This window comes from Copadichromis virginalis, linkage group LG12, assembly GCF_057382275.1.
Source record: "Copadichromis virginalis isolate Kocher_CV1m ecotype Utaka linkage group LG12, C_Virginalis_male_GT1.1, whole genome shotgun sequence".
Classification (NCBI taxonomy): domain Eukaryota; kingdom Metazoa; phylum Chordata; class Actinopteri; order Cichliformes; family Cichlidae; genus Copadichromis; species Copadichromis virginalis.
Genome location: NC_140629.1, coordinates 6,059,980 through 6,086,020, shown reverse-complemented (window position 1 = coordinate 6,086,020; position 26,041 = coordinate 6,059,980). Strand labels below are relative to the sequence as shown.

Genomic DNA, 26,041 nt, shown 5'->3' with positions numbered 1-26,041 from the left:
TATTATTATTATCTTCAGGCTCACATTTTACTGAGTCCACTGTGCCTCGGCTGAGCGAATTCCGACACAGTCTCTTCCCATTTCGCTGAGCTCCTGTATTTTGTCTGTTATCACCTAACTATTTACAAAGGAGGCTTCCGACTTGGCAATGATGAAGTGAGCCGGTATCGATGGCATCATATCAGATTTTAAAAACAAAAAACTGCCGGGAGGAATACATCATGTGGGTGATGGTTTACAATATTTTGACAGCGATCAATGCAAAATAAATCAACCAATTCGATTTCTATCTATCTATCTATCTATCTATCTATCTATCTATCTATCTATCTATCTATCTATCTATCTATCTATCTATCTAGGAGGGGTTTATTTATGCTCCCTGCCTCCCATGGAGAAACATCCAAAACAAATAGGCCTAATCCTCTAACTGCTTTATCCCATTAGAACCCCGCTGCTGCTTTCGCGCTTAATTCACTGACTCCAGTGTAAATTAAACTCTATCCGGTCGCTATCGCACCAGCTTCCAGCAAAACACATCTTGAGTCGCTGCACATTAAAGTTGAACCTCGATAAGCTGAGAACCAACAAAGCGAGACTGAAGGCGGGAGGTGGAGAGGTCAAGTCCAACTCCAGCCTGAAATGCCACGTGTGTATGCTTCTCATTTTTACTGACTGCAAGGGTGCTGTTTCTGCGAGTCTGTGTCGTGTATATCCAGGTGTGTCTGACACGAAACTAATTGAATGTGATGGCTTTTGGGGAAAAATGTGTGCACACAGGGGCTGGACACTCCTCAAAAGTCAAAAGTGCATCTGCATTCTGACTGGTTTCCATCTCTGCGCCTCTCAGATAAATAATTGCTTGGATTAAAACATATTCTCGTTATATTCTGCTTTTTTCTTCTTTCTTTCTTTTCTTTTCTTTTCTTTTCTTTTCTTTTTTTTTTTTTTTTTTTTTTTGACTCACTAAACGTTCAAAGCATCTGAGAAAGAAGTCAGATGTGTGGGTTACTTGATATTTATTTTTGTCTCCATATTTCTTTTTTTAAAGAAAACTGCATTTTGGATCTGAACCCTCGCACAAAGCACTCATCAGATTTGGAGCTGTTATTGCTCCTCGTGCTCCACGCAAACTCTCGAGAAATCTAAGTATGCGCACGCCGGCACATACGCGTAATTTACTGGAAAAGTGGCGCTCTTTAAAGACGGGACACTGCGGTGACGTTGGAGTCGAATCCAAATGACTGACAAGGTCTTATTGAAATAAAACATCGAGTGTAGAGCGCGCACACTTTTTTTTCCTACGGTGATGCAGGGGAGGCGTGGATCTCGCTCACTTTTGACATTCTCGCAGCAGTAGTAGCTTCTCCTCAAGGCAGGACTCAGATGACACCACCCCGCCAGCGATCGGAGGAGAAACTCCGCTCTCTCGCTTCTAAGCGGATGAACTATGCTTTGACACCAGGACGCGTTTAGGGGTTCGTCACGCAAATCGGAGCATCGCCAGGCTTTTTGGCGTCTTCACTGTAATCGTGGGAAAACCTTCATAAGAACCCACGGAGAGCCAGTGGCGGAATGTGAGAAACCACCCCCAAATTTTAGCGCATGTTCCTCTCCGTTGTGCACAGCCTTCTCCTGCTTTCTGCGCGGTTGGAAAGCGGGGGAAAAGGAGGAGGAGGGACGGCTTTTAACGACTCGATCTCTTGCCTATGGACGACGGCGGTCCCCTCTCTCCAAAGGCAAATGCTTTCAGTATTGCCTCTCTGATTTCGGCTGCAGAGCAAACAGGAAACGCAGCGTTTGAAAAACACGGCACCGGCCTCGACAAGCCAGACCTGCATAACCACAGTTCCTTTAAAATGCACTACAGCACTGTCACCCGGGAAATGGAAGGTAATTGTGTTTGCTGATGTAGCATGTGTACGTCTCACCCGAAATTCTCCCCCTAGCAACTTTGGGTTTGCCTGATTCTCCGACGTTTTTGAAATGCGCAAAACCGCGCATGAGTGCGTTGTTTTGGAAAGTATGGAAGGAAATTACAGTTTTGTTTTCTTTTTTAAGTGTCACAGAGTTGAGCCACTGTGAAAAAAAAATTCTGCAGATTTTAATCGCCGTGTTCACCATCACTGAGGAGAAGTCTGGAAACAAAACAGTCAGAATGTGGGTAGCGTGGGGGGGGGGGGTTCAAACATGCCAAAATCCCAAAGTGGTGTACCAAGAAACAACTTTAATTCGTGGACAGAATCACATACATTCAGCATGAAGCCAAGAGGAGGAGGGTTTACACGGGCGCCCCGTGCGTAATGGTAAAAACAGACTATAATAATCATACCCAGCTTGGAGGGGGGTGGGGGGGCTGTATATCCATCCCATGCGTCTATTTGTCCATCAGGAGAGGGCTGCAGTCACCTGCTGCCTGTTTGTTTGTTCATGCAAATCAATGTGTGTTTACCTTGTAGAGCGTTTGCACTCCCCTCTGCCTGGCACATCCTCCATTGTTTGTTAACGGGGGTGATGTGGGCGATATCCTTATCCAAAAGTTAAATGGGTGCCGGAAAAGCCATTAAAAAGGGGCGCACTTCTCTGTCAATCAGTCTGGTTGCAAGGCGAAGAAAAGGCACATTACCTGCAGTTCCTTATCTAAATAGAAATAAGAACCGGTTTTATCGCAAAGGGGAGGCCCTCTGCGTCAGATAAGAGAGGAGACTGGTGTGCAGTGTTAACACACTGCAGCAGCGCACAACAGAGGCCGCTCACAGCGCGATCGATCACGAGCGAAAACCAATTCATGCGCACTCCGAGTTAGTTTCCTCGAATAGTTCGGAGATTCTACGGGACCCGCACCGCTTTTTGGGGAAAACTTTTCTTTTCTTTGCTTTTCGGAGGTCTCCTATTTTAGATCAGGCAGCCCGTAGTATGCTGGCAGTGGATGAAACCTCAGGGACTGCCGAACAGCCGAGACGGAAACTTTTTAAACCGAAACGAGTGCGTTCGTGCTTGACGCTTTCCTCTGGGGATCGCTGAATCCTGCTTCTGTTTTTCACTCTGTGTTATAATCGACTTGAAGTGAAAGGCATATTTAGTAAAATCTAGTTTTCTGGGATGATTTCAGCCATATCCAGTCCGTGGCTGACGCAGCTGTCCCATTTTTGCGATGTTGCAGCCTTCACGACGAGCAGCCTGAGCAGCCTCAACACGCCGGGGGGCTACCACCTCTCTCCCTCCCCCGGGGACCCCTACAGTCAGCATGAGTCCCATTTCGAGCCCTGCCCGGCCGCCCAACACAACTACAACTATCCGGGATCCAACCAGGGCCAGGCCCCGTCGAACGACAACGGGACCGCCAATTGCTCCTCATCGTCCTCAAACTCTACGCCGAACAGCAAAACTATAGTGAAGAAGAACCCGAAAGTTGCCAACATTAACGTTCAGTTGGAGATGAAAGCTTTATGGGATGAATTTAACCAGCTAGGCACGGAGATGATCGTCACCAAGGCCGGCAGGTGAGTACCCATTACACACAGGCCAGAGGCGCTGGAGTTATTTTTCTCCTCATGCAGACTCGAAAAATAATATAGGACAGAATACTTTAATATATACTGAAACATCTGAGCAAAGAACCAAACCGGGAAAGGATAAGCAACTATTTTTTCTGCGAATGTCTGTGCAGATTAGCAACTGTAAGTATAGACTAGAAAATAAAGTTATATAATGTAATAAAAACAATTTCATTAAGAAAATACTCCATATTTTTTCACTCTTGCTATTTAGTCATATATATATAATTTCCTACTTTAAATAACGTCATGGGCTCAGGCAGCTGACGCAAAACATCACTTTGTGCCATGCACATGAAGGCCTGTGATGTTTTTTAAATAATATTCAGCGGACTTTTCACACGTCTCTGTCCATCAAATCATACTGCTTTAGAAAATGTATTTTTTTTTCTCGCTTCGGTTTTTTAAAACAAACAACACGTTTTAAGCTTCTGGAGATGTTTCAAAAACAAGGTCAAATACAAGGAGGCTTGTATTTGTGTGTGTGTGTGTGTGTGTGTGCCGGCTGTAAACACCATCATCCAGTTGCGTTTTATAGATCTAATAAGGATAAGTGTGACTCTCCTGGGCTTCTTCGCCCTCATCCTGCCCCAATTTTACGCACTGCTGTTATAAAAAAAAACATTGGTCGTAAAATTTATGAGTCTTTACATGTAGGATCAGATCCTACAAGCCGATTACAGTGGTTTCTTTTCTTTTCTTCTCTTTTTTTCTTCGATTTCAAAATTATGGAAGCGCCGCTCCACGCGCTCAGTTTTGGTTGCATTTAATGGACTAAAATCTATTGGATTTGGTTATTAATAAAACACAATATGATCATTTATTGAAATGTGCTGAAAAAACACGTCATTCTTCTTGTCTCTTTAGGCAAAACACATTTCTCCTGACCTCTGACCCCTAGGAAGAGCCGATAGTGTTCCACATTAACATTCATCGTGCTAACCATGCTTCCTATTTTATTTTAAAAAACACATCTATGTAAAGTGGCATGACATAATTGCTCAAATCCTAAAAGTGTGGGTTGAGTTTCCACGCCGTGCACTGCGTGACAGGAGAAAGGAGATCTGCAGCACAGCACTTTAAAAGCTCCTTCAGCCTCACCTAGCCACAACACTGACGTTAATTGAGCGTTGATTTTAGGATCCCTTTCACTGTCTCGGCGGATTACTCAACTTTCGGCTCATGTTCTTGGAGGATATGGATCTCTCTTACATAGTAACCCGTGTAGTGCATGGGGAGAAAACAAGCGCCACAGTGCAGGGGGCAGAGCGTAGACTAAAACGCAGAGCAAAACACACAAAAGGGATTCGGCCTATTTTCTGCTGTCAACTGAGAAAATGATTGTTAAGAAAATAACATAATCAGTGGATCAGTATGCAGGAGTGTTCTTGTTGTTGCTTGCAGATTCAATTTATATATACATATATTTATTTATTTATTTATTTTTCCTATAGTCAAGATGATGGAAAGTTCAAAAACTCTAAACCGTACTCTGTAAAAAGCACGTGACGCTTATGAGCACGTGTGTATTCACATGTGATTAGATCTTCATGTTTCTGGAATTCATCAAAAAACCAGGAGAGAAGTTACAGCCAGAAGTTACAACAGCGCAGCTAAATGGCAACAAACGCAAAGTTCCGTTGAGATGAGGGAGACTTTTTATCCGGTTACGCACGGGCTAAATCACGTCATTTCCAAGAGCTTAAAAACCTTGTTGTAGCCTCGAGCTCGGGCAAAAATAAGCTCGAGCAACATTTCTTTCTGCAAACTGCACACTTTAAAAAAAAAACACACACACACACTTGTTCATAATCATTTGTTTTCTTACACTAACTCACCGTCCACACACACACACATTGATGATTGGTTTTAGAAAAATAGCGCGTAAAGCATTAAAAGCCGCTTTAAAGCTGCTGCTTTTTAACAGTCGCCCCGTGTTTTTCTTCCTCTGTCAGGAGAATGTTTCCAACTTTCCAAGTGAAAATATTTGGGATGGATCCCATGGCAGACTACATGCTCCTGATGGACTTCCTGCCTGTAGATGACAAACGTTACAGGTAACTTTTCATGTGTCTTCAGACAAGTAAAACACCGCTTTCAGTCAGGGCGGGACAGGAAAACATTGTGCTTGTCTTGGTTTTTTAAGACCCACCCTGGGGTACCGAGCAAAATGAGCATAAAAACTTGGAAAACACAACTTAAGAACTTAACAATGAGACACATCCTTTTCAACAATTATCCACGTTATACTGCAAACATGTTGGTGACTAAATACTGACATTAACGATCAATTAAGTGTCTTATTTTTCCCTTTATCTTAAAGCGTTTGGTAGCGTTATGTAGCGTCGTTACTCTTCATACACGCCAACACATGCATAGACACTTTGCATGCCTAAGCGAGCAACTTCTAACCTTGGGTCTTAATTTCCTTTTATGGCCCTCATAGGTATGCTTTCCACAGCTCGTCGTGGCTGGTGGCAGGCAAAGCTGATCCCGCCACACCGGGCAGGGTCCATTACCACCCAGACTCTCCGGCCAAAGGCGCACAGTGGATGAAGCAGATCGTCTCATTTGATAAACTAAAGTTAACTAACAACCTTCTGGATGACAACGGACATGTGAGTACAAAACTGGAATTAAATGAGTGCTCAAGAGGCCCAAGCTTGGCCAGAAAAATCACACAGCGAGCGGGTACTTTGTCCTCATGAGTTCTCGTTAAATGATAAAGTGTTCTTCCCCCTAAGAAAATCATTTAAGAAAAATATAAAACCATTTATTTGATTACAGTGATAGTATAGATGATGGCCTGTTTGATTAATTAGAGAGCATAATTTAACATAAAATCACATTTCCACATTAAGCGGTCAAAATACAAAAAAATCAAAAGAATTGTTGTATTTATGTATTTATTTTAAATCCCTGTAATAATAATAATAATAATAATAATAATAATAATAATAATAATAATAATAATACAGAGAGATACATTTTCTTCCCCTAAAACTGATCGATATAAGTTATTTTGTAGTAGTTAAAAAAACGATATTTTCTCTAAAACTTTGATTTTGCCAAACGCTTATTTTCTGTCCTCAAACACGGCACCGCACACGAGGCTTTCCTCCAAAAATCCCTGAAAGGAAGTTGAGTATTTCACCACTGGAAATCATTTCAAACCCTTCCACCACCCTTCCTTGTCTTTGCATTAGATGTAAAATCAGGAGAGTTTGGGGGACTTAAGCAAATACTGAAAAACAATGATCTGTAACAGATCGAGTGTCCCGAGGATTCACCAGAAAGTTAGTTTTCTTCTGTTATTGCCTAATCGGTGTTTAAATGAGAGTCATCCACATGATATATTCTCAGTCGGCCCTTAAATATTTACAATATTACTGTTTAGCTAGAACTGTATCTGCATGCCAACGGATTTTAAGGGGAGACCCAGGCTCCCTCGGGGTATTGTGTTATTTAGATTACCAAATTTGCTCATACAATCGTGGAGATGGCCGACGCGGTAAAAACGTTTCATAGATCGAACCCGGGTCTCATTTGGTCTTGACCACGTTTTACCTTATTCCAGTGCAATTTAAATTAACATTGTCGATTATTTATTTAATTATTCATTAAATCTCTCGTCAGTGATCATTTTCAATCGCATGTTTTGTTTTGGGTTTTTTCTGAAGCATGCGATCAAAGATGATCTTTTTGTACACTTTAAGTCGACGGTCCTTGAGCAGGCTTGCTTTGCTTTTTTTTACAGATCATTCTGAACTCCATGCACCGCTACCAGCCCAGGTTTCATGTGGTTTATGTGGATCCCCGGAAGGACAGCGAGAAATACGCAGAGGAGAATTACAAAACCTTTGTTTTTGAGGAAACCCGCTTCACAGCGGTCACAGCGTACCAGAACCACAGGGTAAGCGACTTTTATGACCCTCCATCTAAATTCAAATACGGTCTGTCGTGCAAGAGAAGCCAGCAACTAAACGCACACAGAAACCGTGTGTTGTTCAAACATGATGCGCGCAGTGCAGTTATGGCATGAATAACGTATCAGCACAGAGAGGTAATGTAAGCGTGTTACGTTAAACCGAATTCAGTAACTAAAGACTTTAAAATGTGTGTTTTTAACTACTGTTTAATCGAGGCTGTCTTATGCGTTTGCGTAAAAAAATAAAAAATAATTCCGCTTTTTTCGCCCAAATGTTGCCTCTGCTCTGTGAGCTCAGCTTGCACCCCATCCCCGCGTGCTCCCTACTCTGTTTTCCATCAGTCCCCGTGTCTGTTTAGATTCAAACATCAGTGCGCTCATCGCTTATTTGGAGCGACTCATAACGACGATAGAAGGAACCTGGCTTCAGTTTTCCTTTCAGCTATTTACACTGAATCCAAGTGTGTGGGAGCCGCTGCGTGACGGTGATTAATAGACCCGTTAGCTCACGGAGATAGGACACGGACTAAAAACAAGCCGCTTCTGTTTTGATGCTGAATGTTTATGGCAAATGGTAAATAAATTACTTTTACGCACGAAGGCGCTCTGCGTCTTTTCGTAAGGATTCTTACTTCCATATAAAATGTAAATTGAGCTAAAATAAAAAAAAATGCACATACATTTAACATGAAATATAATAAAATTATATGATGATGATCATTATGATAAGAAAGCTATTAAAGTGATATTAAAAATAATAACTGACTCTTTTCTTACCCCACATACAAACCTGTCTGTATATGACATTATATGGGTGTAAATGCTATAGAAGAGCACAATTACATACAACAATAATAATAATAAAAGTAATGATAATAATAAATGAAATATACATGATACTGTAGCCATCAAACCTGCATTTAAGACAGCTGTGTGTGTTATTATGACAGAGTGTTCTGTGTATTACACCTGACTTTCGCTGCTATCCTTTCTAATAAGTAAATGCTGTGATGTAAGCGGGAAAGGCGTTGTGTTTAGCGTTATGACTGATTTTATGCTGCCCTTTACTTTCAGATCACACAGCTGAAGATAGCCAGTAACCCCTTTGCAAAGGGCTTCAGGGACTGTGACCCAGAGGACTGGTGAGCTTTCCAATGAAATATATTAGGCCACCATTTTATTGGCATGTTTCCACATGATTGTAAAAAAAATTGCACTGCAGAGCAGGCCAGGGCCAGAAAGCTTTTGCAAAATAGTTTAGTTGCTTGTTTAATGTCTCACATGGGGCAGATGGGGTGGAACTTGCCACAGGAAAGAACACAAGGTGATGTAAATTTCAGAAATTACTGGATATTGTTTGAAGCTCAGCCAAGTGTGATTTTCTGTCACTAACAGATCATCAGACACTGGCATTAGAGACAAGGTAGCAAAACTCCACCCAAATACTTTACTCAGACAACTTCAACAAATGGAAATACTGCTTCCATGTCTGGAAATGACTCAGATCACTTCATTTTTTAAAACCAGCAATGAGAAATTGCACAGAACTATAGAGGATTGTTTTTATTATTTAACAAAAACATAATCTGAGTAATGTACGGCTGTTCCACATTTGTATTCTGTGTACATTTCATCCACGAGATTAAAATGTGGATCATTTTAATACATAATAAAGAAACTGTGCCTTTGACATTCATTAAATGAGTAACTGAATCCACTCTCCCTGCTCCAGGCCCAGGAATCACAGACCAGGCTCTCTGCCAATAATGAGTGCCTTTGCCAGAACAAGAAACCCAATGTCATCTCCCCCTCAGCAGAACGGCACAGAGAAAGGTCTGCAGCTCGCTCTTTGTTTCATTTCAAAACTCACGCCTGCTATCAAACATGAAATATAGTCCTGAAAATTCATTCAGCATTTCTAAATAACATCTTTTATTTCAGCTGTCAGTATACTTCACTTCTTCTTTCATTTTCTTTTTTTTTTCTTTCCCCACCTTATCCTTAACAGAAGCCCAGTGATGCATTTGCAGCATCAGGCCAGTGATGGCTTTTAATTAAACATCAAATATCAGCCAGTCAATGTCATCCACTGCAAACATAATAGGGGTTCTTATGTGGTTTTATAACAGACCGCAGCGTCATACCGCAGTAAAGCAGGCAATGGAAATTAGATTTCTTTGACATGACGATGACTGACGTATCTATTAGTTCTATAATAAGAATTAAATCAATTAAATGTTTATAAAAGTGGGAGCTTCCTATTAGCTTTAAATGGTACATTTCATCTGAGAGAAATATAAGCTGGGAAGCTGCTGTCTGGAATTTATTCTGCAACATTTCGACTGAAATGCAGAATTTTTTATTTAAACAATAATGTGACAGACTTCTGTGTACACTTCATAGTTACCTAAACATTGCTTACACTTGTAAAAAATGCACTTATTTATTAAGCATTATATGCAATCTCTTAACACCTACAAGTCAAAAACACTGAGTATTCAAAAACTTGTACCTGCAGTAATTTATTGTGCTTTTCAGTGCAGAAACTATGAAAATATTGTTAGTGGTGGGTATTTGCATGTTGGCTGACTGTTCTTGTCTCCTTACCTTCACAGAAGACAGTAGGCGGGAATATGAGCGAGACCCCAGCGGCACGCCTATACACGCAGACCCAGCTCACCAGCTGATGTCCCGGGTCCTCAGCCCCGCCCTGCCCGTCCCAGGAGGCCTGCACGCCGTCCCGATCACAAGCGGCCGGCCCAGCCCTCCCCACGACCTTCGGCCAGATCCCCACCCTCTACCCCCGGACACCCTGCACCACCACCCCTACAAGTACCCCACCACCTATGAACACTACCTGGGAGCCAAGACCAGGCCGTCACCCTACCCTTTACCTAGTATCAGAGGACACACATACCATCACCACATGAACCCTGCCACAACTAACATGTATTCAGCCACCAGCGGCCCCTCTAACTATGACTATGGGCCCAGATAATGACTGCTGTCCACCAGGGCTAACAGCAAGCAGCACTGTGGGAATGGAAACAGACAGGAAACACAATCCTGCCTGTCGATGGCTTAAGCAACCTGCAGGGTGCAATCACGGGCTGAAACTCCTTTCTGCTGGATAAACCCTGCTGTATTTATTTAAAGGAAATGCATCTTTGCGTCAACAATGGGCATCTGTTCTAGGCCCCTGAAGAGGTCTGCTTTGACCTTTGAACTGAAAATGGCAATAGGTCTACATCAGGCCACCTCCTACCTGAGCAGTGCAGACATTGAGCCAGCAAAGTGAGGACAGAGGAGAGACCTCAACTTAACACAGACTTTCATCACAGACTGGAATTGATTTTTTTTTTTTTTGTGTGTTGGATGCACTTTTTGATTTGCCTTGTTTTTATTGCTTTCAAAAAAGCCATATGTTATATAGTCCATCAGCCTTTCTAGGTAGACGAGACGTTTGCATGTCATCAGAGAGAGAGGGTGTGCCGAAACACATTGAAATGTTTTTGTTTGAGGAAAAAAAAAACAAGAAAAAAACGTCAAGATTTGATTTTTGAAACACTCTTGAGCCGCTCTGAGAAGCTTGTACCATGGCACTGACTTGCAGCAATTCAAAGTAAATAAATGAAGCAGAATGACTGTTCTGTATCTATAAAATAAACATTAAATTCTTGTAATTCATAAAAACAGAGGTATTTGTGCCAGTCTTCCACTCACATGCTGAAGAGGGTTTCCTCTCTATCAGCATTGTTCAAGTTTCTCCAACCGGATTTGCCCTGTTGAAATAGGCCGCGGTGTCCCCTGCTGCTGTTTCAGTCACTGGCAGGCATGACTTGGAAGCTGTGTAAACATAAGAGCCCTTTATAGTTCAAAATGTTAAAATCTGCACCTGGATTCATAAAAACACACACTCATACACAAATGCATTCATCAACCACACATCTTATATCCTCAAGTAGAGTAAATCGGCTCTGTTCACATTACTGCAGTTTAGTAGTTTAATGCATTAAATTTATTGCAAGGCGGCAGTAAAAGTCTTTAAAATTAAAACCTTTTGGTACTATTGATACAACAAGATACAAATTGCATATGTATGACTCATAGACAATGAATTTTGAATGTCATGCTATTACTATACCTATGAAGTAATTTTCATGTTTTCAGGCACTTACTTATCAAAACATAGAAAATAAATTGTATGGGGCGCAAACAGGCCAAAACAAAAAACAAAACCCCCACATTTGTCGTTTTCCCGTCAAAAGGATATCATTGCTCATATATAATAGGACAGTGGGGCGATATTTTGAGAATGTGACCCTCCTCTTATCTGTGCGGTCATTTCCATCTCCTATTTGAAGCCCTCTGAGGAATGCTTTGTTGTCAAGGTTAATCTGTCTGAAATGGGGGAAATTCTGCTTTGGGATTTGTGCCTGTCACGATACAAAAGGAAACGTAAACTAATGATTCATTTCAATAATGTATTTTTTTCTCTCTCTCGAAGCCGGCCGTCATTTAGCAGAGGGGGATGCCCGAGGGCGCCTGGCCTGACTGTTTAATGGCTTGTAAAGGTGACAGAGGTTAAATAATGTTTCCACTCATTTAAACGCTAATTAGATGTATAATTGTTTTCGCTTGTTTGGGTGGGGACTAAAGTTTAAAGTTATTGCGTTTGCAACAAAGGTTTATACACAGGCCGCGCCAGCAAGGTTTCGTTAGAAACCTAATTAGGACCCGGATGTGTAATAGCTGCCCAACACTAGCAAAAGAAAAGCTGATTTGTTTCTTTAACAAACAAAAATACACATTCACTCAGCATGCTACTCTACCTATGTATGTGTATTATTTACATTCACAAGGTATAGTTTTAATTTTAGAAACGGTAGAGGCCTTTTTCGCGCGCGCGCGCGCGTGTGTGTGGTGTTGCATTACCCACCTAACGGTTTAACTGTTAAATTTCTTCCACATGGAGTCACAATGCATCACTAAAAACGATTAAAAAAAAAAAATTTACGAAAAGCAAAGCAAATATGTTACCCGCATCAAAAAATAATTCACAAAATCTTTTAATTATTATTATTTATTTTATTTTCTTTCATGCGTGTCCAGTAGGGATAAGCAGCGGTCTGGAGGCGTAAAGCCATTCGGTGTGAGCTGAATCCGGCCGGCGGTTGTTGAAGACCAGCCAGGTAGTAGGAGTTTATTCCTTAGACTGCATATGTACCCCCGGGACACGTGATAAGGTTAGGCGAGGGTAACTAGTCGGTTAGAAAGGGTCAAAAGGGTATATTGGGACTAATTATAGGTTTCACAGCACAGAAGGCACATCAGTGACTGTGCTAATAGACGTGGTAGTGCGGTGAAACTAGTTTAAGTAACTCTGACCCCCAAGGTCAGTGACCACACACACAAAAAAACTTTGACAGTCACAAGACATTTATTAAATTTATCCTCATAAATAATATCAATAGAAATGTGATGTCCATAAAGATTTCAACTGCATCTAATTTATTTATGCATCCAATTTTTTTTAACTGAGTTTTAACAATGTCTTTACATTTTCAAACACATCTTAAAATACACTGTAAAAGAGTTTTCAGTTAATTCAGAATAAAGAGGTAATAAAGAACTTAAAAAATAAAATAAAAATACCACAAAAGTGTTTTATATTTCCATTTCTGCAGATATGGTACTAATAAAAATAGTACATAAAAACTTTCAAACCGACTTCTAAGAAAACCACTTAAAGTCAGCAAAAAGTATTTAAACTATCTAAACACTAACGACTGACAGTATACACAGGCTTTATACATATTAGTCTTTTATACAGTCTGCATGCAGCTGACTCCTTTTTGTTCTATTATAAAGGCCTATGAAGTTCTGAATAAGCATGTTAAGATACTGCTACTTTGTCTGCTTTTGGCTAGTTTAATCTATGAAAATGAATCAGAAAACCCAACTACATAAATAAAGTTGTAAAATAAATGTAGCAGAGTTCAGGTCAGTATTTATTTATGAAGTGCAACAGAGTGTAATGTAAGATGAAATGCTAAAGTAATAAAATGTCAACATTTCAGTCACAATACTGCTATTTTCTTCAGGCCTTCCCTATTTGTAGCTGTTTAATTTATACCAAACTGTGCACAACAATGAAAAGATTCTTTATATGCTGCGCGCTCAGACACAGTCCTTAGTGAATGGGTGTCCCTGGTATAATATATGCATCAGTCTAGACGTGACTTTGAAAGCCTCAGGCTGTGGAAAATTGGGGAAATTGCGCCTACTGGAGAAACTGTGATGAATTACACATCAGTATGAACTAAACATAATCAGTATGGTCGCAGCATTCAAAGATGTATTCACATACATATTGTGTGTTACATTTCCACTCATGCACATGAAATGGTACTGCCACGCTTTCAAAAGGTCTGGGCCATTTTAAAAGTCAATATTTCAGTGTCATTTGCACAAATCTACTTAAAGTGTGTAACCGTCGATGTGCCTCGATTCGTCATGCCAGCAGGGACAGGATGCAGAGGAGCTCCCACATTAAAAGAGCTAAGATGGACGATGCCGCCACCCGAAACATCATTTGACACTCAGCTGCATCTGGAACATCTGCTGTGACGGGCCCGTCGGGGCGGCGTTCGCTTCACCTCGGCGTGCGGAACCCTCCTGCGGCATGGGGACACTTATTGAAAGCGATCCAGGTAAACTAGCTGCAGTCCGCCACCTAAACAACAGAACACATGCTTTGCATATTTGTCCCTACGACGGCCTCTCAAACAGCGCGAGACCTGCTACGATTTATCCTATGTGTGATATTGCTGACGGACATTTTACGTGGAACATCAAAACAAATCCCCACCACACAGCGAGAGCCTAGATACATTTGTATTAATTCACATATGAAAAAACAAATAAAACCAACTTAGCCGTGAGGTAAAACATTGATCTTGGCTTGTGGGCAACGGGTTATTTTCTTTTGGACGCTCTTTTTCACAATGTCTAAATAATCAGTCTCAGTGTGACATCTGAGCTAGTAATATAATCCATGAAGACTTAGGGAGAGACTGCATTGACTGCGCACACACACGTGCACCCTAACGGATTATGTCCCATCCCTAAACCAGGCTGACCTCTGACCTTAAGGGCCAAGGAAGACACATGTTAGGTGATAAGTGAAGCACAAGGCCTATTGTGCAGACAGTCTCTCTTCCCCGTTTATTGACTTCCTAAATGATCCATTATGGAGTGATTTACGAGGTTTACCGCCATACAGCCGGACACTTGTGAAGCTACTGGGTTGTTGTCTGCTCCGTTCAGCAGACATCTACACCAATAGGACCAAGCATTTGATTTATCAGAGAATGGACGGAAGCTTGCCTACATCACCTCCAGTGTTTGTTCAAAGCCAACAAAGGAGTTAGGAAGACATTATGAATGCAAGGTGTCACAGGAAGTGTAGGGACAAAACGTATACTCTGCGGGGGATACTAAAAAATACAAAAAAAAAAAAGTGATAGACGGTTTATACATGGACTTTTAAGTGAAATAAAAGCTTTCAACGAATTTAAAGTTCAGGTACAATTTTGGCAGCAGCTTCACAGAAAAGCAGCTTGTCTCAATAATGACCTTGTCTTTTCTATGCTGGCTAATGATTCAAGGCCATTGTGCTGCTCTGGCTCTTTGATTTCTCAGGCCTGTCCTGTACACCATGACGAGCTTCTCAACTTGGGATCATCCCCGGAGCCAAAGTCGTTACGAAGCAGAACGTCTGGTGTTTGAAGCTCTGCCTCCCCCCCCCTTCCGACCTCTCGGCACGATGTAGTAACATATGAGCTCCCATGATGCTCGTCGACTCTCAGATATATTGCGAAAGAATGAAATGAAAAACAAAACATCTTGATTTTCCTTTAAGACCCTTAACCTTCTTGACAAATGTCATCTTCTTTAAAGGACGTCTGCATTCGGCATTACAAATCTAAATGCTAACAACTGTCACACGGCAAATTAAACAGAACCTTTGCTTAATTTTCAACTTGACAAGTTTCGACACGAGCGCTAAAGGAGTTCACATTTAATAGTTTATCTCAAAGCAGGTATACTTCTTATAAAATGAGCTCATAAACTGATTACGCAGATCAGGGAAAGCAACACCAAACCACTATCCTTCTGTTCTGCCCCCCCCCGCCACGCTGTGATTTACTTTTGTTTGACAAACACAGCTCAGGTCAGACTGCAAGGCCTGTGTGCTAAACTAAAGCCTGCTAGAATAACAACATGAGATTACGTAGCTGCTCAGGTGCGGCGTATACCTTAAATTCAAGTCCACTGAAGCAAATCTCCTTTCAGATAGGTCAACACAATCACATAGCTGCATGGAGCAGTTAAAAGTCATCAGGAATTCCAGTCAGCTTAATAGAAATGGAAATAATGGTGGTTCAGCTTTGACATGATATATTTAAAAAAAATTTTTAAAAAGCACACTAAAATATAATGAGTGAAAATAAAGATTTTATTTTATTTTGGAGACCAATATACTTTCTTTGTATTTTCACATTGACCCCTTCCTCGCTATTCTCAGAGATAAATAAAAACATAATCAGTATATATACATCAGAACATACCAATACAACTTTGATAAGATGCTGCAGTTGGTCTAACTTGTAAAGACTGAACATGGAAATCAGTTGTGATCATGTATTCACCGGCATCTTCCGACCATGAAGACGATCCTTTATTTAATCTGTATCAAAAAGAATTGAAGTGCTTTAATTCTGCAGCTGTACGGCGCTAAGGAGTGAAACACGGACTCCTGAGTTTCACGTGGTTGTCAGTAGGTAGCTGTTCATAGCTCAACTGTAATGTCAGTACATGAGAAGCACAATCTATTTCCATATTGTATCAGCACACATGATTGTAATGTATGAATGTAGTATTGATCATAAATCTGTAAATCTTCTCAGAGCTCAGTGACTCAGCCTGTGTCCGTTCCCTCGTTGTAAACTGACCAGAGGCTGATTCGCTGGTCCTTTGATCCGGCAGCCAGGACTCTTTGTCTGGGGTCCCGGTGGTCAGAGAAAGCTACACTGAGCACCATGTCTGTGTGGTACTGTAGTACCGCCAGCGGCCGGAGCTTCTTCCAGCCAAATACTCTTATCCGGTGGTCCCAACCTGCTGAAGCCAGAAGTTTACGATCCATGCGGATACACAGCTGGGAAACCCCGGGGTTGACCAGCGTCACGCAGTCCTGCAGCTGTAAGAAAGAAAGAGGAAAAATATCTGAACAGGTGACTGTGTGCTACTAAAACACAACTACAAAGGCATTCTCGTATGTATTCCAAGCCTCGTGCTTGTTTAAGGATGGGATGTAGCATTTTTTCCTAACTGTAAATGTAACACCAAATAACCCATTTTTCATGCAAATAGAGGCAAGAAAAAAAACAGACATACTTAATAGATCAGTAAGTCAATTAATCACTACCGTCTGGGAAAATGTGGCCAAGGCAAACACCGACAATGAGGGGGCTATCAGCTGATCTGATGACTGAGGTCCAAGTGTGAGGCTGGAGGTCTGTTGAACCTGGCTGCATACTCCTGGGACTCAATCATCATCCATAAAACATTAGGGCACGAGGACCGCGAGTAAATCTCTCGGCGACCCATTATTTGTTTTGGAGTTAGGGAGGCGTATTCTGTAAGCGTGTTACCTGTGTCGCCGTTTGGAAGAAAGCGAGAGACCATCTCGCTGAAATGCTTGTTTGCAGAGACCGTGTTGCTTTAAGCACCTCTGATGAATTACATTCACACTGAAAGGTCTGATCAGCGGAGAGAGACCTGATAAATACACTGCTGTAACATCTGCCTGCTAAAGATTAGCCACAGCCCCCTCTCCCTGTGATCAACAGCGTCCCACAGACTGTATCCATCTCTCTAAATGCGCAACATTCTGACAAATGAAAATGAATGGTGGCTAAGATGGTGCTCTGAAGGGCCCCGGTGTTGTGGGCATTCCTGGAGAAGCGAACGTGCTTTTCCTGAAGGGTAGAGATCTCCACCGGATCGCTATACGGGACCTAAACATCTGGCTGTGGGAGCTGAAATCAAACTGGACAGCGTAAAATTGACTTCATAAGTTGTGTCTAGGGAGACTAATGGTTTGGATGGGGAGGAGATGTTGGGAGAATTTATCCTGCTCCTGTTCTGGGAAGGAACCATCCGCAAGCTGCATGTGGAAGACATAAGCCAGGTACTCATAGCCCAAGTGGATAAAGTGGAATGCAAGGGAGAGAAGGAGCAGGGAGGAATGTCATTGATCATAACAGCAAGAAAAGCCAAGTTTAGAAGAGACAGTGATACCGTTTCACTTTTTTTCTTTTGTTAGTCAAACCATCATCGCGAGGATGAAACCGTGTGCCCACTTCGCCCAACAGAGCCAAATCCACAAATACAAAGCAAACTAAGGGGTGAAAGATTGTTCTGAGCTTTGTTATTACCTCAGGTATTTGGTATGCCCCTACCTCTGTCCATCTGGTTTGCATTAGAGTCCTGATAATGATGGGTTTAAGTGTCTGTTTTTGTTTGTTTTGCTTCCCATAGTTTGTGTCAGGAAAAGGCATTTGTTTCATTAAGGGGTCAATTGCAGGCAGTAAATGGCTAATGAAGTAGTGATGGTCATTCAGCAAGGCTGCTTGGTTAATTGTTTTTACTTTCTGTCTGAGAAAGTGGAGAGGAAAAAGTAGTAAAAAGAAAAAAATGGCTGCCTTGTGCTATAATTTAGAATGAGTGATGCTCATGTGAAGCTCTGCCGGTTCCTGAGCTGCCGGCCATCAGTGTCGAGTCGCGAGGTGCTGGAGCTTGGACTGAAACAATCAGCTGACTGACTGAGAAGTAAAAGAGAAATAAAACTGTGAGATTCAATTAGCTGCCAATTTATCAATTCTAAACTTAAAGAAAAATCCAGGCCGGTTTTATTTTATTGCAATTAATTTTGTGCTGGCCTCACTTTGGGGTTAACTTTTAATTGCACTTTACCTGCTAATTTATCAGCAAATCACATCTTCCTGACAGGAAATGGGAGTTGCAGCCTAAAAGTCATATTAATTTTGATCATATAGATGATCTGCTTACACTTAGGACACTTTGGAGACCGTTGTTGTTGTTGTTTTTTTCGATAATGATTGAAAAAACAACAGGATGATTAAAACATTTTGAGAAACATTTTGACTTCGGTATTTAGAACAAAGCCATGTACCCTGATTCCAGACTTTGATTCCAGACACTAAGCTAAGCAGCTGCTTTTTCGAAAAGACAACAATCTCCTAAATGTCAAAAAAAAAAAAAGGATCAAAAATCCTGCTGCTCAAATGAGACTTTTTTAAACTGTCTTCTACAAACAGTTAATTGATTGGATTTGGCTTTTTAAAAATATGACCTATTTATTTGGTCCATAAAAGTGGGCCAAATAAATAAAGCTGTGCTTCAACTGGCTCTGAGGCTGCAGATTAATTTGAATTAAAAAAACCTAAAAAATAGTTGCAGCCCTTGAATATATTATTTCTAAATGTCAGAAAAAGTCTTTGCTCTTGGAACATAAGACTATTGTCTTTTCTAACTCGATGTTCTCCGGCAGCAGCATTGTTGCTTTTGCTGTCAGGCCACACCACATCTAACTGAAAATGCAGCTGACTTCAAGTGCTGCCATTAACCAGTCCTCAGTCTCTAATGAAACCCATTAGCTCTAACCGGGGAGTCTTGGCTTGCATTATTTCCACCCCATTTTTCCTCAGATTGCTTCCTTGCTATCTCATCACAGACAGAATCCATCTTTGGTCTTCATCATTCTTTTTTCTTGTTTTTTTTTCTTCCCTTTTTGGAAACACTCCTTCCTGGGCTGTGTTACAGCATGCAGATAAACACACACAACGGGGTTTGCTGTCTAAACGCCAGATTTCTCAGCTGTCAGGAGGCTACCAGCTCTGCTCAGCAGCTGGGCCTATGACAGATCCAACACAAACTCACACTTCAGGATCCTATTTCGTAGCATCTCACCAGAGCGAGCTGACGTTCAAAGGGAGTGTCCACTTGGCAGGTTTCACTCGTGCTTTGCTTCACTTTTTCCCCCTTCTTCTTCCCTCCTGTCTTTAACCTTGGTCTTGGCACCAATCTTGGTGTTCACACTGATCTACTGAAATGTCCCATCATCGCTCACTCACTCGAGTCTAGCGGCTGGAAGGGTTTTCACAGGTATATCTGACACACCCTGTCCCTGAATCACACTTGGCAGTGGGGAGATTACAGCCTTTTGTCACCTTGTCTGTTAGAGCTCGGCTCTGGCTGACAGGAGATGGATGTGTCAGGTGAGCAATCCCATTCAGAAAAGATAGGAGGAGGAGGAGGAAGGGTGATGCCCCATAAAAAGAGTGAAGATTTTTTATATTGCAGCACAGCTGAAGTTGGGCTTGATTTGATCGGATCCAAAAGCCAGGACTCGACACTAGCAGTTGCAGGAATTGTGGTTTCCCAAAGAAATCGTGCAGGTGACAACAGGGGATATTTTTATATTGCTGTGTATGTGAGGAGCAGGATGTCCACCTGTAGAGAACTGTCATCAGCTCCAGCAACAGCTCACTGTCAGACACGCTTGATTTACATTGCTAATCTTCCCCTGTCTATACCCCGTTTTCCCTTCTCCAGACTGCGACTGCTGTCTTTTTCCCTCTCCAGGAGAAACCCGTCACTGCACGTGCCAATGCAGGTGAGCATCCACCTAAATGAGCGTCCATCTGGTTTAACAGCTTGTAAGTCTCACGTCTTTATACAACATAGTCTCGACCCTGACAAATTCTCAAAAATGCACACTGCACCAGAGCAGAGGGGGAAAAATGCTATGAAATGATATCAGGCTTTCCAGGTCAAGCAGAAGATAAAGGCCTCTGGAAGCCATGTGAAATACATTAACCTCCATTCCTGAGGCTATCTGTCTTTATCTGGCCTTGATAAGCTCACTTCACAGCCTTTCAGCCTCGCTAAATCATAACTGCGCTGCATTGTGTCACATTCAGTTTCCCCACCGTTTCACCAAAAAAAAGGAGAAAAAAAAGCATCCAGCCAGCTCTGCTGCACTGGACTGTATCGCAGGGGTAATTTGTGGGAAGTGGGATGCTGTGGCACTTACAGCCTCCTCAGCCTTTATTGCAGCCTCCCACTGTGAACTACTGTTCCCTTTACTGCAGATGTGTTTTTTGTTTGGTTAAGGGGCCTCTCAGGTTTTGATATTTTTATTACCTCTCAAGGGTCATCAGTCAGGACCCCGGGCCAGGGTCCACCAACCGGCAGGTCCCCCCTGCCTGCCTGCTATGGCCACACAAAAATACTTTTGTGGGAAGAACTGAGGATAGCTGTCTGGACGTCACACTGAGCTGCACTTCAGAATAATTTAAAAGCCCCCGTTGGATCCTTTCCCTCTCCTTGTGCTTTCTGCCTGTCATACTCATCCTGGATTACACGCTGAATCAATATTTTGTTGCTCGAGCAAAATAAAGCAAATAAACCCCTCTCCTCCTCCTTTCGATTGAATCAAATCCTTCGCGGTGTTTTCCTAGACACATATTTAGGGGTGAAAAAAAATGGAGCTTCGCAAATATTTCTAATTCAAGCATTCATTTGTAAAAAGCCTCGGAAAGAATAATACCGCTTTCACTGTGCAGGAGTGTACTATATCAGCCTCAGGTTCCCCTTGGCTCGGATTCACGGGGGTTGGCTGAAAAATAGGAGCATTCCCTTTTGCTCATGAAATCAAGAGAAAATACAGCTTCAAATGAGGCGTTAAGTCTCGGAGGCGTTGGCTGTTATGTAAAATGAATTATGGTACAAGCTGATATGATCTCTTTTGGTGTTAGTGCAGATGCACTGGCATGGAATTTATTGTATAGACAGGACATATGTTTGAGAGTCTGTGTGTTTTAACAGAATTATGGTAAGAGGAATGTTGTATGCTAAATGAATTAAGTATGCCTTGATTTTCCTCTTTTTAAAACCAGAAAATGACACACATTTTTCTTCCCAGCTGTAATCAACGGTGACGTGAGCATATCGAGGTCTAGTATGCGATTGTGTATCAATGTTCATGTGGGTGGTAAGACTCTGGAGTGACAGCCCCAGCTTGGCCCTTGGCCCCCAGCTCTGCCAATGCTGTGTAACCAGCAGCTGATTTATGGCCCCTGGAGCCCTGCTGAGCCTCTTCCTCTTTGGCCCCTGATGTTTTCCAAGCAAGCCCAGAGAAAGGTAACACTCCTCTGCTGCTGCCAGTTCCTTTTTATACTATTTCTAGGGACTCTCTTGTTCAACAATTAGTTAGCAGGTCAGCTTATTTGGGGTCTTAGCTAGGGACGCTTCAGTAACCAATATGAATTAGCATGACTAGCTCAACCAAGGTAGTTGTATCCTTTGGAATACTTCTATTTATTATTAGTCCTTTATTTATCCAGGTAAAAAATCTCATTGAGATTAAAAATCTCAACTTCAAGAGACACCTGGCATCATGTCTAAAATACCTTCAGTACTTAACCCTAATTTGGCAGAATTGTTAGTATTATTTGATATAAAGAAAAGTACATAGTGACCCAACTGAAACATCCGAACAGAAAAAAACAGCTAAAATCAAGCACAAATCAATTTAAGTCACAAATACTTAATACAGCTAGCTAAAAGCAATGATTAAAGCTATGTTTTTCTAAGTTATCACTGCGGATTAGAGGTTACTGCAGGTGTATCACAACAAACAAATTCACATTTTCACAGTTTGAGAGTGACTGACCAGTCAGATCAAACGCTCTGTCCTCTACTGACCTGCAGGTTGCTCTGTCCATCCAGCCTCCAGGAGGAGAGCGTCTTCTCAGAGGAGCCCGATACGCCCCTCAGACTTGTGGTGTCAAAGGTCAGGCACATGACAGGCTCAGGGTGGGCTTTGACTTGGCTCAACTTGGACCTCTGGGTTACGTCCCACAGCAACAGAGAGCCATTCTCGTATCCAGCTAACAGGAGAGGCCCAGAGCCCGAGTCTGGCTGAAGAGAGGAAGGAGAAGGGACAGCAAGATGGAGAAGAGGGGACAGAAAGTGAAGCATGAGTTAAGATGTTAGATGAGAGCTGTGTCGTAAAAAAAAAAAAAAAAACACGGAAACCACTGCGCAATGCTGGAAACTGAGAGGAGCAGAGGTTATCATCCTGGAAGCTCCCGCTGACACTCAGAGAAACGCTCCATTCGTCAGCTTGCTGCTCTCTCTTTCCAGCACTCCATTACACCACTCCTCACTTTGCTCCTCATCTATATTACTAAGCCACAGACATCAAGCATGCACAGATAGAATACTACATAAGGTAGTGAAATAAAGCAAAACGCTGAAAAAATGCTGCTTTTCTCGACATGTAGCTGAGATTTTGTGTTCATGTCTTCCTGACTATCTCCTCATTATGCAATGTTCTGGTTTTTCTCCACTTTAATGTGTTCATGTTTTATTATTTTATTCTATTTTGATCATTTTTGCTACCAATATAACTCCTCTGCAAAAAATACTCTCAAACTGCATACTCGCGATCTAAAAAGAATAAATAAATCGAACTTTCGTACAAACCCGACACATATAATCTGGCTTCACATCCATTTCATTTCCGGACGTTCCAGATCCAGCTTGAATGTTTACAACTGGCGAATCCATCAGAGTAAATCTTTCAAATCACATGAAATGAAATGAAACCAAGTGTGCAAACAGGCATCAGACAAAATAAAAAAGAATCTTCTGTTAAATATATAGAGCAATCTATGGTGACCATAAAATAGAGTTGCATGCATATTAATGGGGCAAAGTCAGCAGTGTAACATTTGAAAAGAATAATAAAGCTGTGCCTTCCCACTGTTGTGAGTCCACAGATAACCTCTGAGTGCTCGCTTCCTCTACAGCAGTATAATCAAGCCGGCTCAGAGGCTGTGTGGAGGTGTAGCTGAGCTTGTAAATTATGTCTGTGGACAAGCACATAAAGGTGGGCTGGTGAAAAGTAGCTGCCTTATATAGGCACTGCTGGAGGCGAGATGTGAAGGACGAGGGAGGGACACCTGGTGAGATTTTCCCATCATCCCGCTTCCTGAAAATCAAATTTTTTCCATAAAAATACAAAACACTGTAGTCCGTTCTACCGTAAATACGTTCCTTAAAACGCCCTAATGTGGCCTGAAGAAACAGATATGTACGTATATCCTAACTCATGCCTTTACTTTAAAATACCGCCAGGCCTCCAGAAATAGCACAGTGCCATGCGGAAGGTAGGAGGGTAAGAAATTTTTTCCATATGTGCAAGGAGGCCGTGTCTGCCATTTTTTCCCTACTCATGTCCAAGTCCTCTTCTCACTTAACGCCCTATATTTCTCTTCTTGCAGCTTTAAACAAATTATAGACAGAGTCGTGTATTCCTTCCAAACACATCAGCGAGGACGAACACTAAGGGATTATGAAAACAAATAAAAACACGTGAAAATCAGTGGCCCCTGCTTGCCGGCAGGGACCGGGCTAAGCGTTCCAGGCTAGGGGCCCACCGTTTCACTTAAGTGTAGGACTTTGCTGATTGATGATGTCATGGGTCAGAGGTCGGGGAACCCTGGGTAGACATGTAATTCATTATATCCTCCACAGGCCTTTCTACAAGAGGGCTCTCTGCTGGAGTGGGGCTGGGGCTCAGGGAGAAGATTCATCACCAAAGAGCAGCTGGAAAGATGGATGGAAGCTGGCTGGAGATGCAGGACCAACGGAGGAGACTTCTCTGTGTCGTCTCCAGGATGGCAATGTCATGTGACTTTCAGCCATGTTTTCATAGCTGTATTTATGTAGCGTATTAGCACGTAATTAGAGACTGATTTATTTTATTTTTTTTCCGTTTGTTTTAGTGCACAGGACACTCGCTTAGTAGAAAGAGCAAGTAGGAATGGGACACAGAAAATGATCTGGGCAGAATTAGACCATGGCCTCTGCACCCTTTCAGCATACAGATTACCTACTCTACCAGGTGAGCTATAGAGGTGAGCTATAGAGGTGCCCTATAGGCCGATTTTCATTCTTTTGGCAAATATGCCAAGACATCATTGTGCCATTTCTACTGTAAACATATCACAACCCCAATGCTGTGTAAAATGTAAATAAAGGAGAATGTCATGATTTGCAAATCTCATTGTCTCATATGTTATTCACAAAAGGACAGAGCAGAAATACCAAACGTTTAAACCAAGAAAAAATTCCATCTTAATAAAAATACTGACTCATTTGATGGCAGCAACACATCTTTAAAAAGCAGAAGCATAGACAGTTTAAGGTTGTCTTGCTCCTCCTTCAAGGCCCTCTTTGAAAAGGTCATCCATCTAGCTTTGATGGTGCCTTTCCAGATGCAGGCTTTTGAACTGAGCACTGATAACTAGTCAGATGGTCTCTCCTTTCCTTAGTCCAAAGGACACGGCCTCCATGTTTTCCAAAAGAGAATTTGCAAATTTTCATTCGGTTCCACTTTCCCTCAGTCCATTTTAAAAGGGCTTTGGACCAATTTCTGGATCATGTTCATGATGTGCATGATAGGGTGTTATCCTGCATGTGTAGACGGAACAGCAAACGGTGTTTATGAGCTCATGCAGTGACTCCTATGACAGAATGTGCCTGCTTGCAATGCAGCGCAGCCCAAGGACCCGCTGGAATCTAGTACATATTTTCATCTTGGTCCTTTGAATGATATTATGCACTGGTAAAGACTTTGCATTCAGGTATTCAAATTCTTTGATGAACACCGTTCCAAAATTGTTCCACAATTTGTTAATGCAGTTTTTTTACATATTGATTCTATTGTGAATAAAATATTGGTTTATGAGATTTGCAAAACCAGTTGCATCCCAACTGTTTTAGTCTTGGAGTTGTATTAAGACTTCTAGTGAGATATACATGCTGTAAGGTGGTGTAGCTGTGTCCTGTTTGACAATTAACACTCTGAGCGCTTTTGTACTGAATATATTAAGTATATTATATTTTATTAATATTCATTTATTCGTTTCCTTCCTTCTCTTGTCTGCTGAAACAGTGTTTAATGTTTAAAATCCACCTGCCGCTGAAGCATCAGAAACTACAAATATGACGTGCACAGGTACATGATATTGGTCAACATAATCAACATACATAATACTTATGTTATACATATAACATATTATGTAAGGCAATAAAAATATTTACACAGTTTTCTAAAACTCATCACCAAATTGCTTGCTTTAGGTAACCATCAATTTTGAAATGATTGTTTTTAAAGAAAGCTGCAAAACCTTAAATTTCACAATCAGACAGAATGTTTCCGCTTCTCAATTTTACCATGTCAAACAGAGTGAAAATTCTCCTATAACCCTCTTTTCCTCTTTTTAAGTTTTTTCTATTTTCCTCCAGAATACATATCCAGACATCTTTACAGAAAAGTTTAACGACTGTTATAGAGGTCATTACATTTTCTAACTAAGAGCTTTATTCACAAATG

The 26,041-nt window shown here is 41.6% G+C and overlaps 3 protein-coding genes and 1 long non-coding RNA gene across 7 annotated transcripts in view; 2 read left to right on the top strand and 2 right to left on the bottom strand.

Annotated features, from left to right (window-relative positions):
- The window catches only part of LOC146696387 (uncharacterized), a 78,781-nt gene extending 75,949 nt beyond the window's left edge, over positions 1 to 2,832 (bottom strand). Inside the window, exon 1 of the long non-coding RNA XR_014923243.1 lies at positions 2,453 to 2,832. This is a non-coding gene — a long non-coding RNA (uncharacterized LOC146696387). The remainder of the gene's footprint in view (positions 1 to 2,452) is intronic.
- Positions 1,391 to 10,997, top strand: tbx1 (T-box transcription factor 1). 2 transcript variants are annotated; one of them, XM_085474496.1, is made up of 8 exons: positions 1,391 to 1,893; positions 3,164 to 3,503; positions 5,513 to 5,614; positions 6,004 to 6,175; positions 7,315 to 7,470; positions 8,560 to 8,627; positions 9,218 to 9,318; positions 10,101 to 10,997. In XM_085474496.1, the coding sequence occupies exons 1-8, from the start codon at positions 1,710 to 1,712 to the stop codon at positions 10,481 to 10,483; spliced, it is 1,506 nt and encodes a 501-aa protein (XP_085330622.1). In that variant the 5' UTR covers positions 1,391 to 1,709; the 3' UTR covers positions 10,484 to 10,997. The 2 variants fall into 2 exon arrangements, with proteins under 2 accessions (XP_085330622.1, XP_085330621.1); XM_085474495.1 differs by having other exon boundaries at positions 3,113 to 3,503.
- Positions 10,998 to 11,294: 297 nt separating this feature from the next.
- LOC146696385 (uncharacterized) overlaps positions 11,295 to 26,041 on the top strand; it is a 20,403-nt gene continuing 5,656 nt past the window's right edge. Inside the window, exons 1-4 of the mRNA XM_085474500.1 lie at positions 11,295 to 12,677; positions 14,009 to 14,198; positions 24,178 to 24,328; positions 24,429 to 24,547. Of these exons, the coding sequence (XP_085330626.1) occupies positions 14,171 to 14,198; positions 24,178 to 24,328; positions 24,429 to 24,547 (298 nt within the window). The 5' untranslated portion in view covers positions 11,295 to 12,677; positions 14,009 to 14,170. The remainder of the gene's footprint in view (positions 12,678 to 14,008; positions 14,199 to 24,177; positions 24,329 to 24,428; positions 24,548 to 26,041) is intronic.
- The window catches only part of gnb1l (guanine nucleotide binding protein (G protein), beta polypeptide 1-like), a 25,570-nt gene continuing 15,514 nt past the window's right edge, over positions 15,986 to 26,041 (bottom strand). For all 3 annotated transcript variants that reach the window (XM_085474498.1, XM_085474497.1, XM_085474499.1), the window contains 2 exons: positions 22,342 to 22,557; positions 15,986 to 16,747 (listed from right to left, as the gene is read on the bottom strand). In XM_085474498.1, the coding sequence (XP_085330624.1) occupies positions 16,469 to 16,747; positions 22,342 to 22,557 (495 nt within the window). In that variant the 3' untranslated portion in view covers positions 15,986 to 16,468. The remainder of the gene's footprint in view (positions 16,748 to 22,341; positions 22,558 to 26,041) is intronic.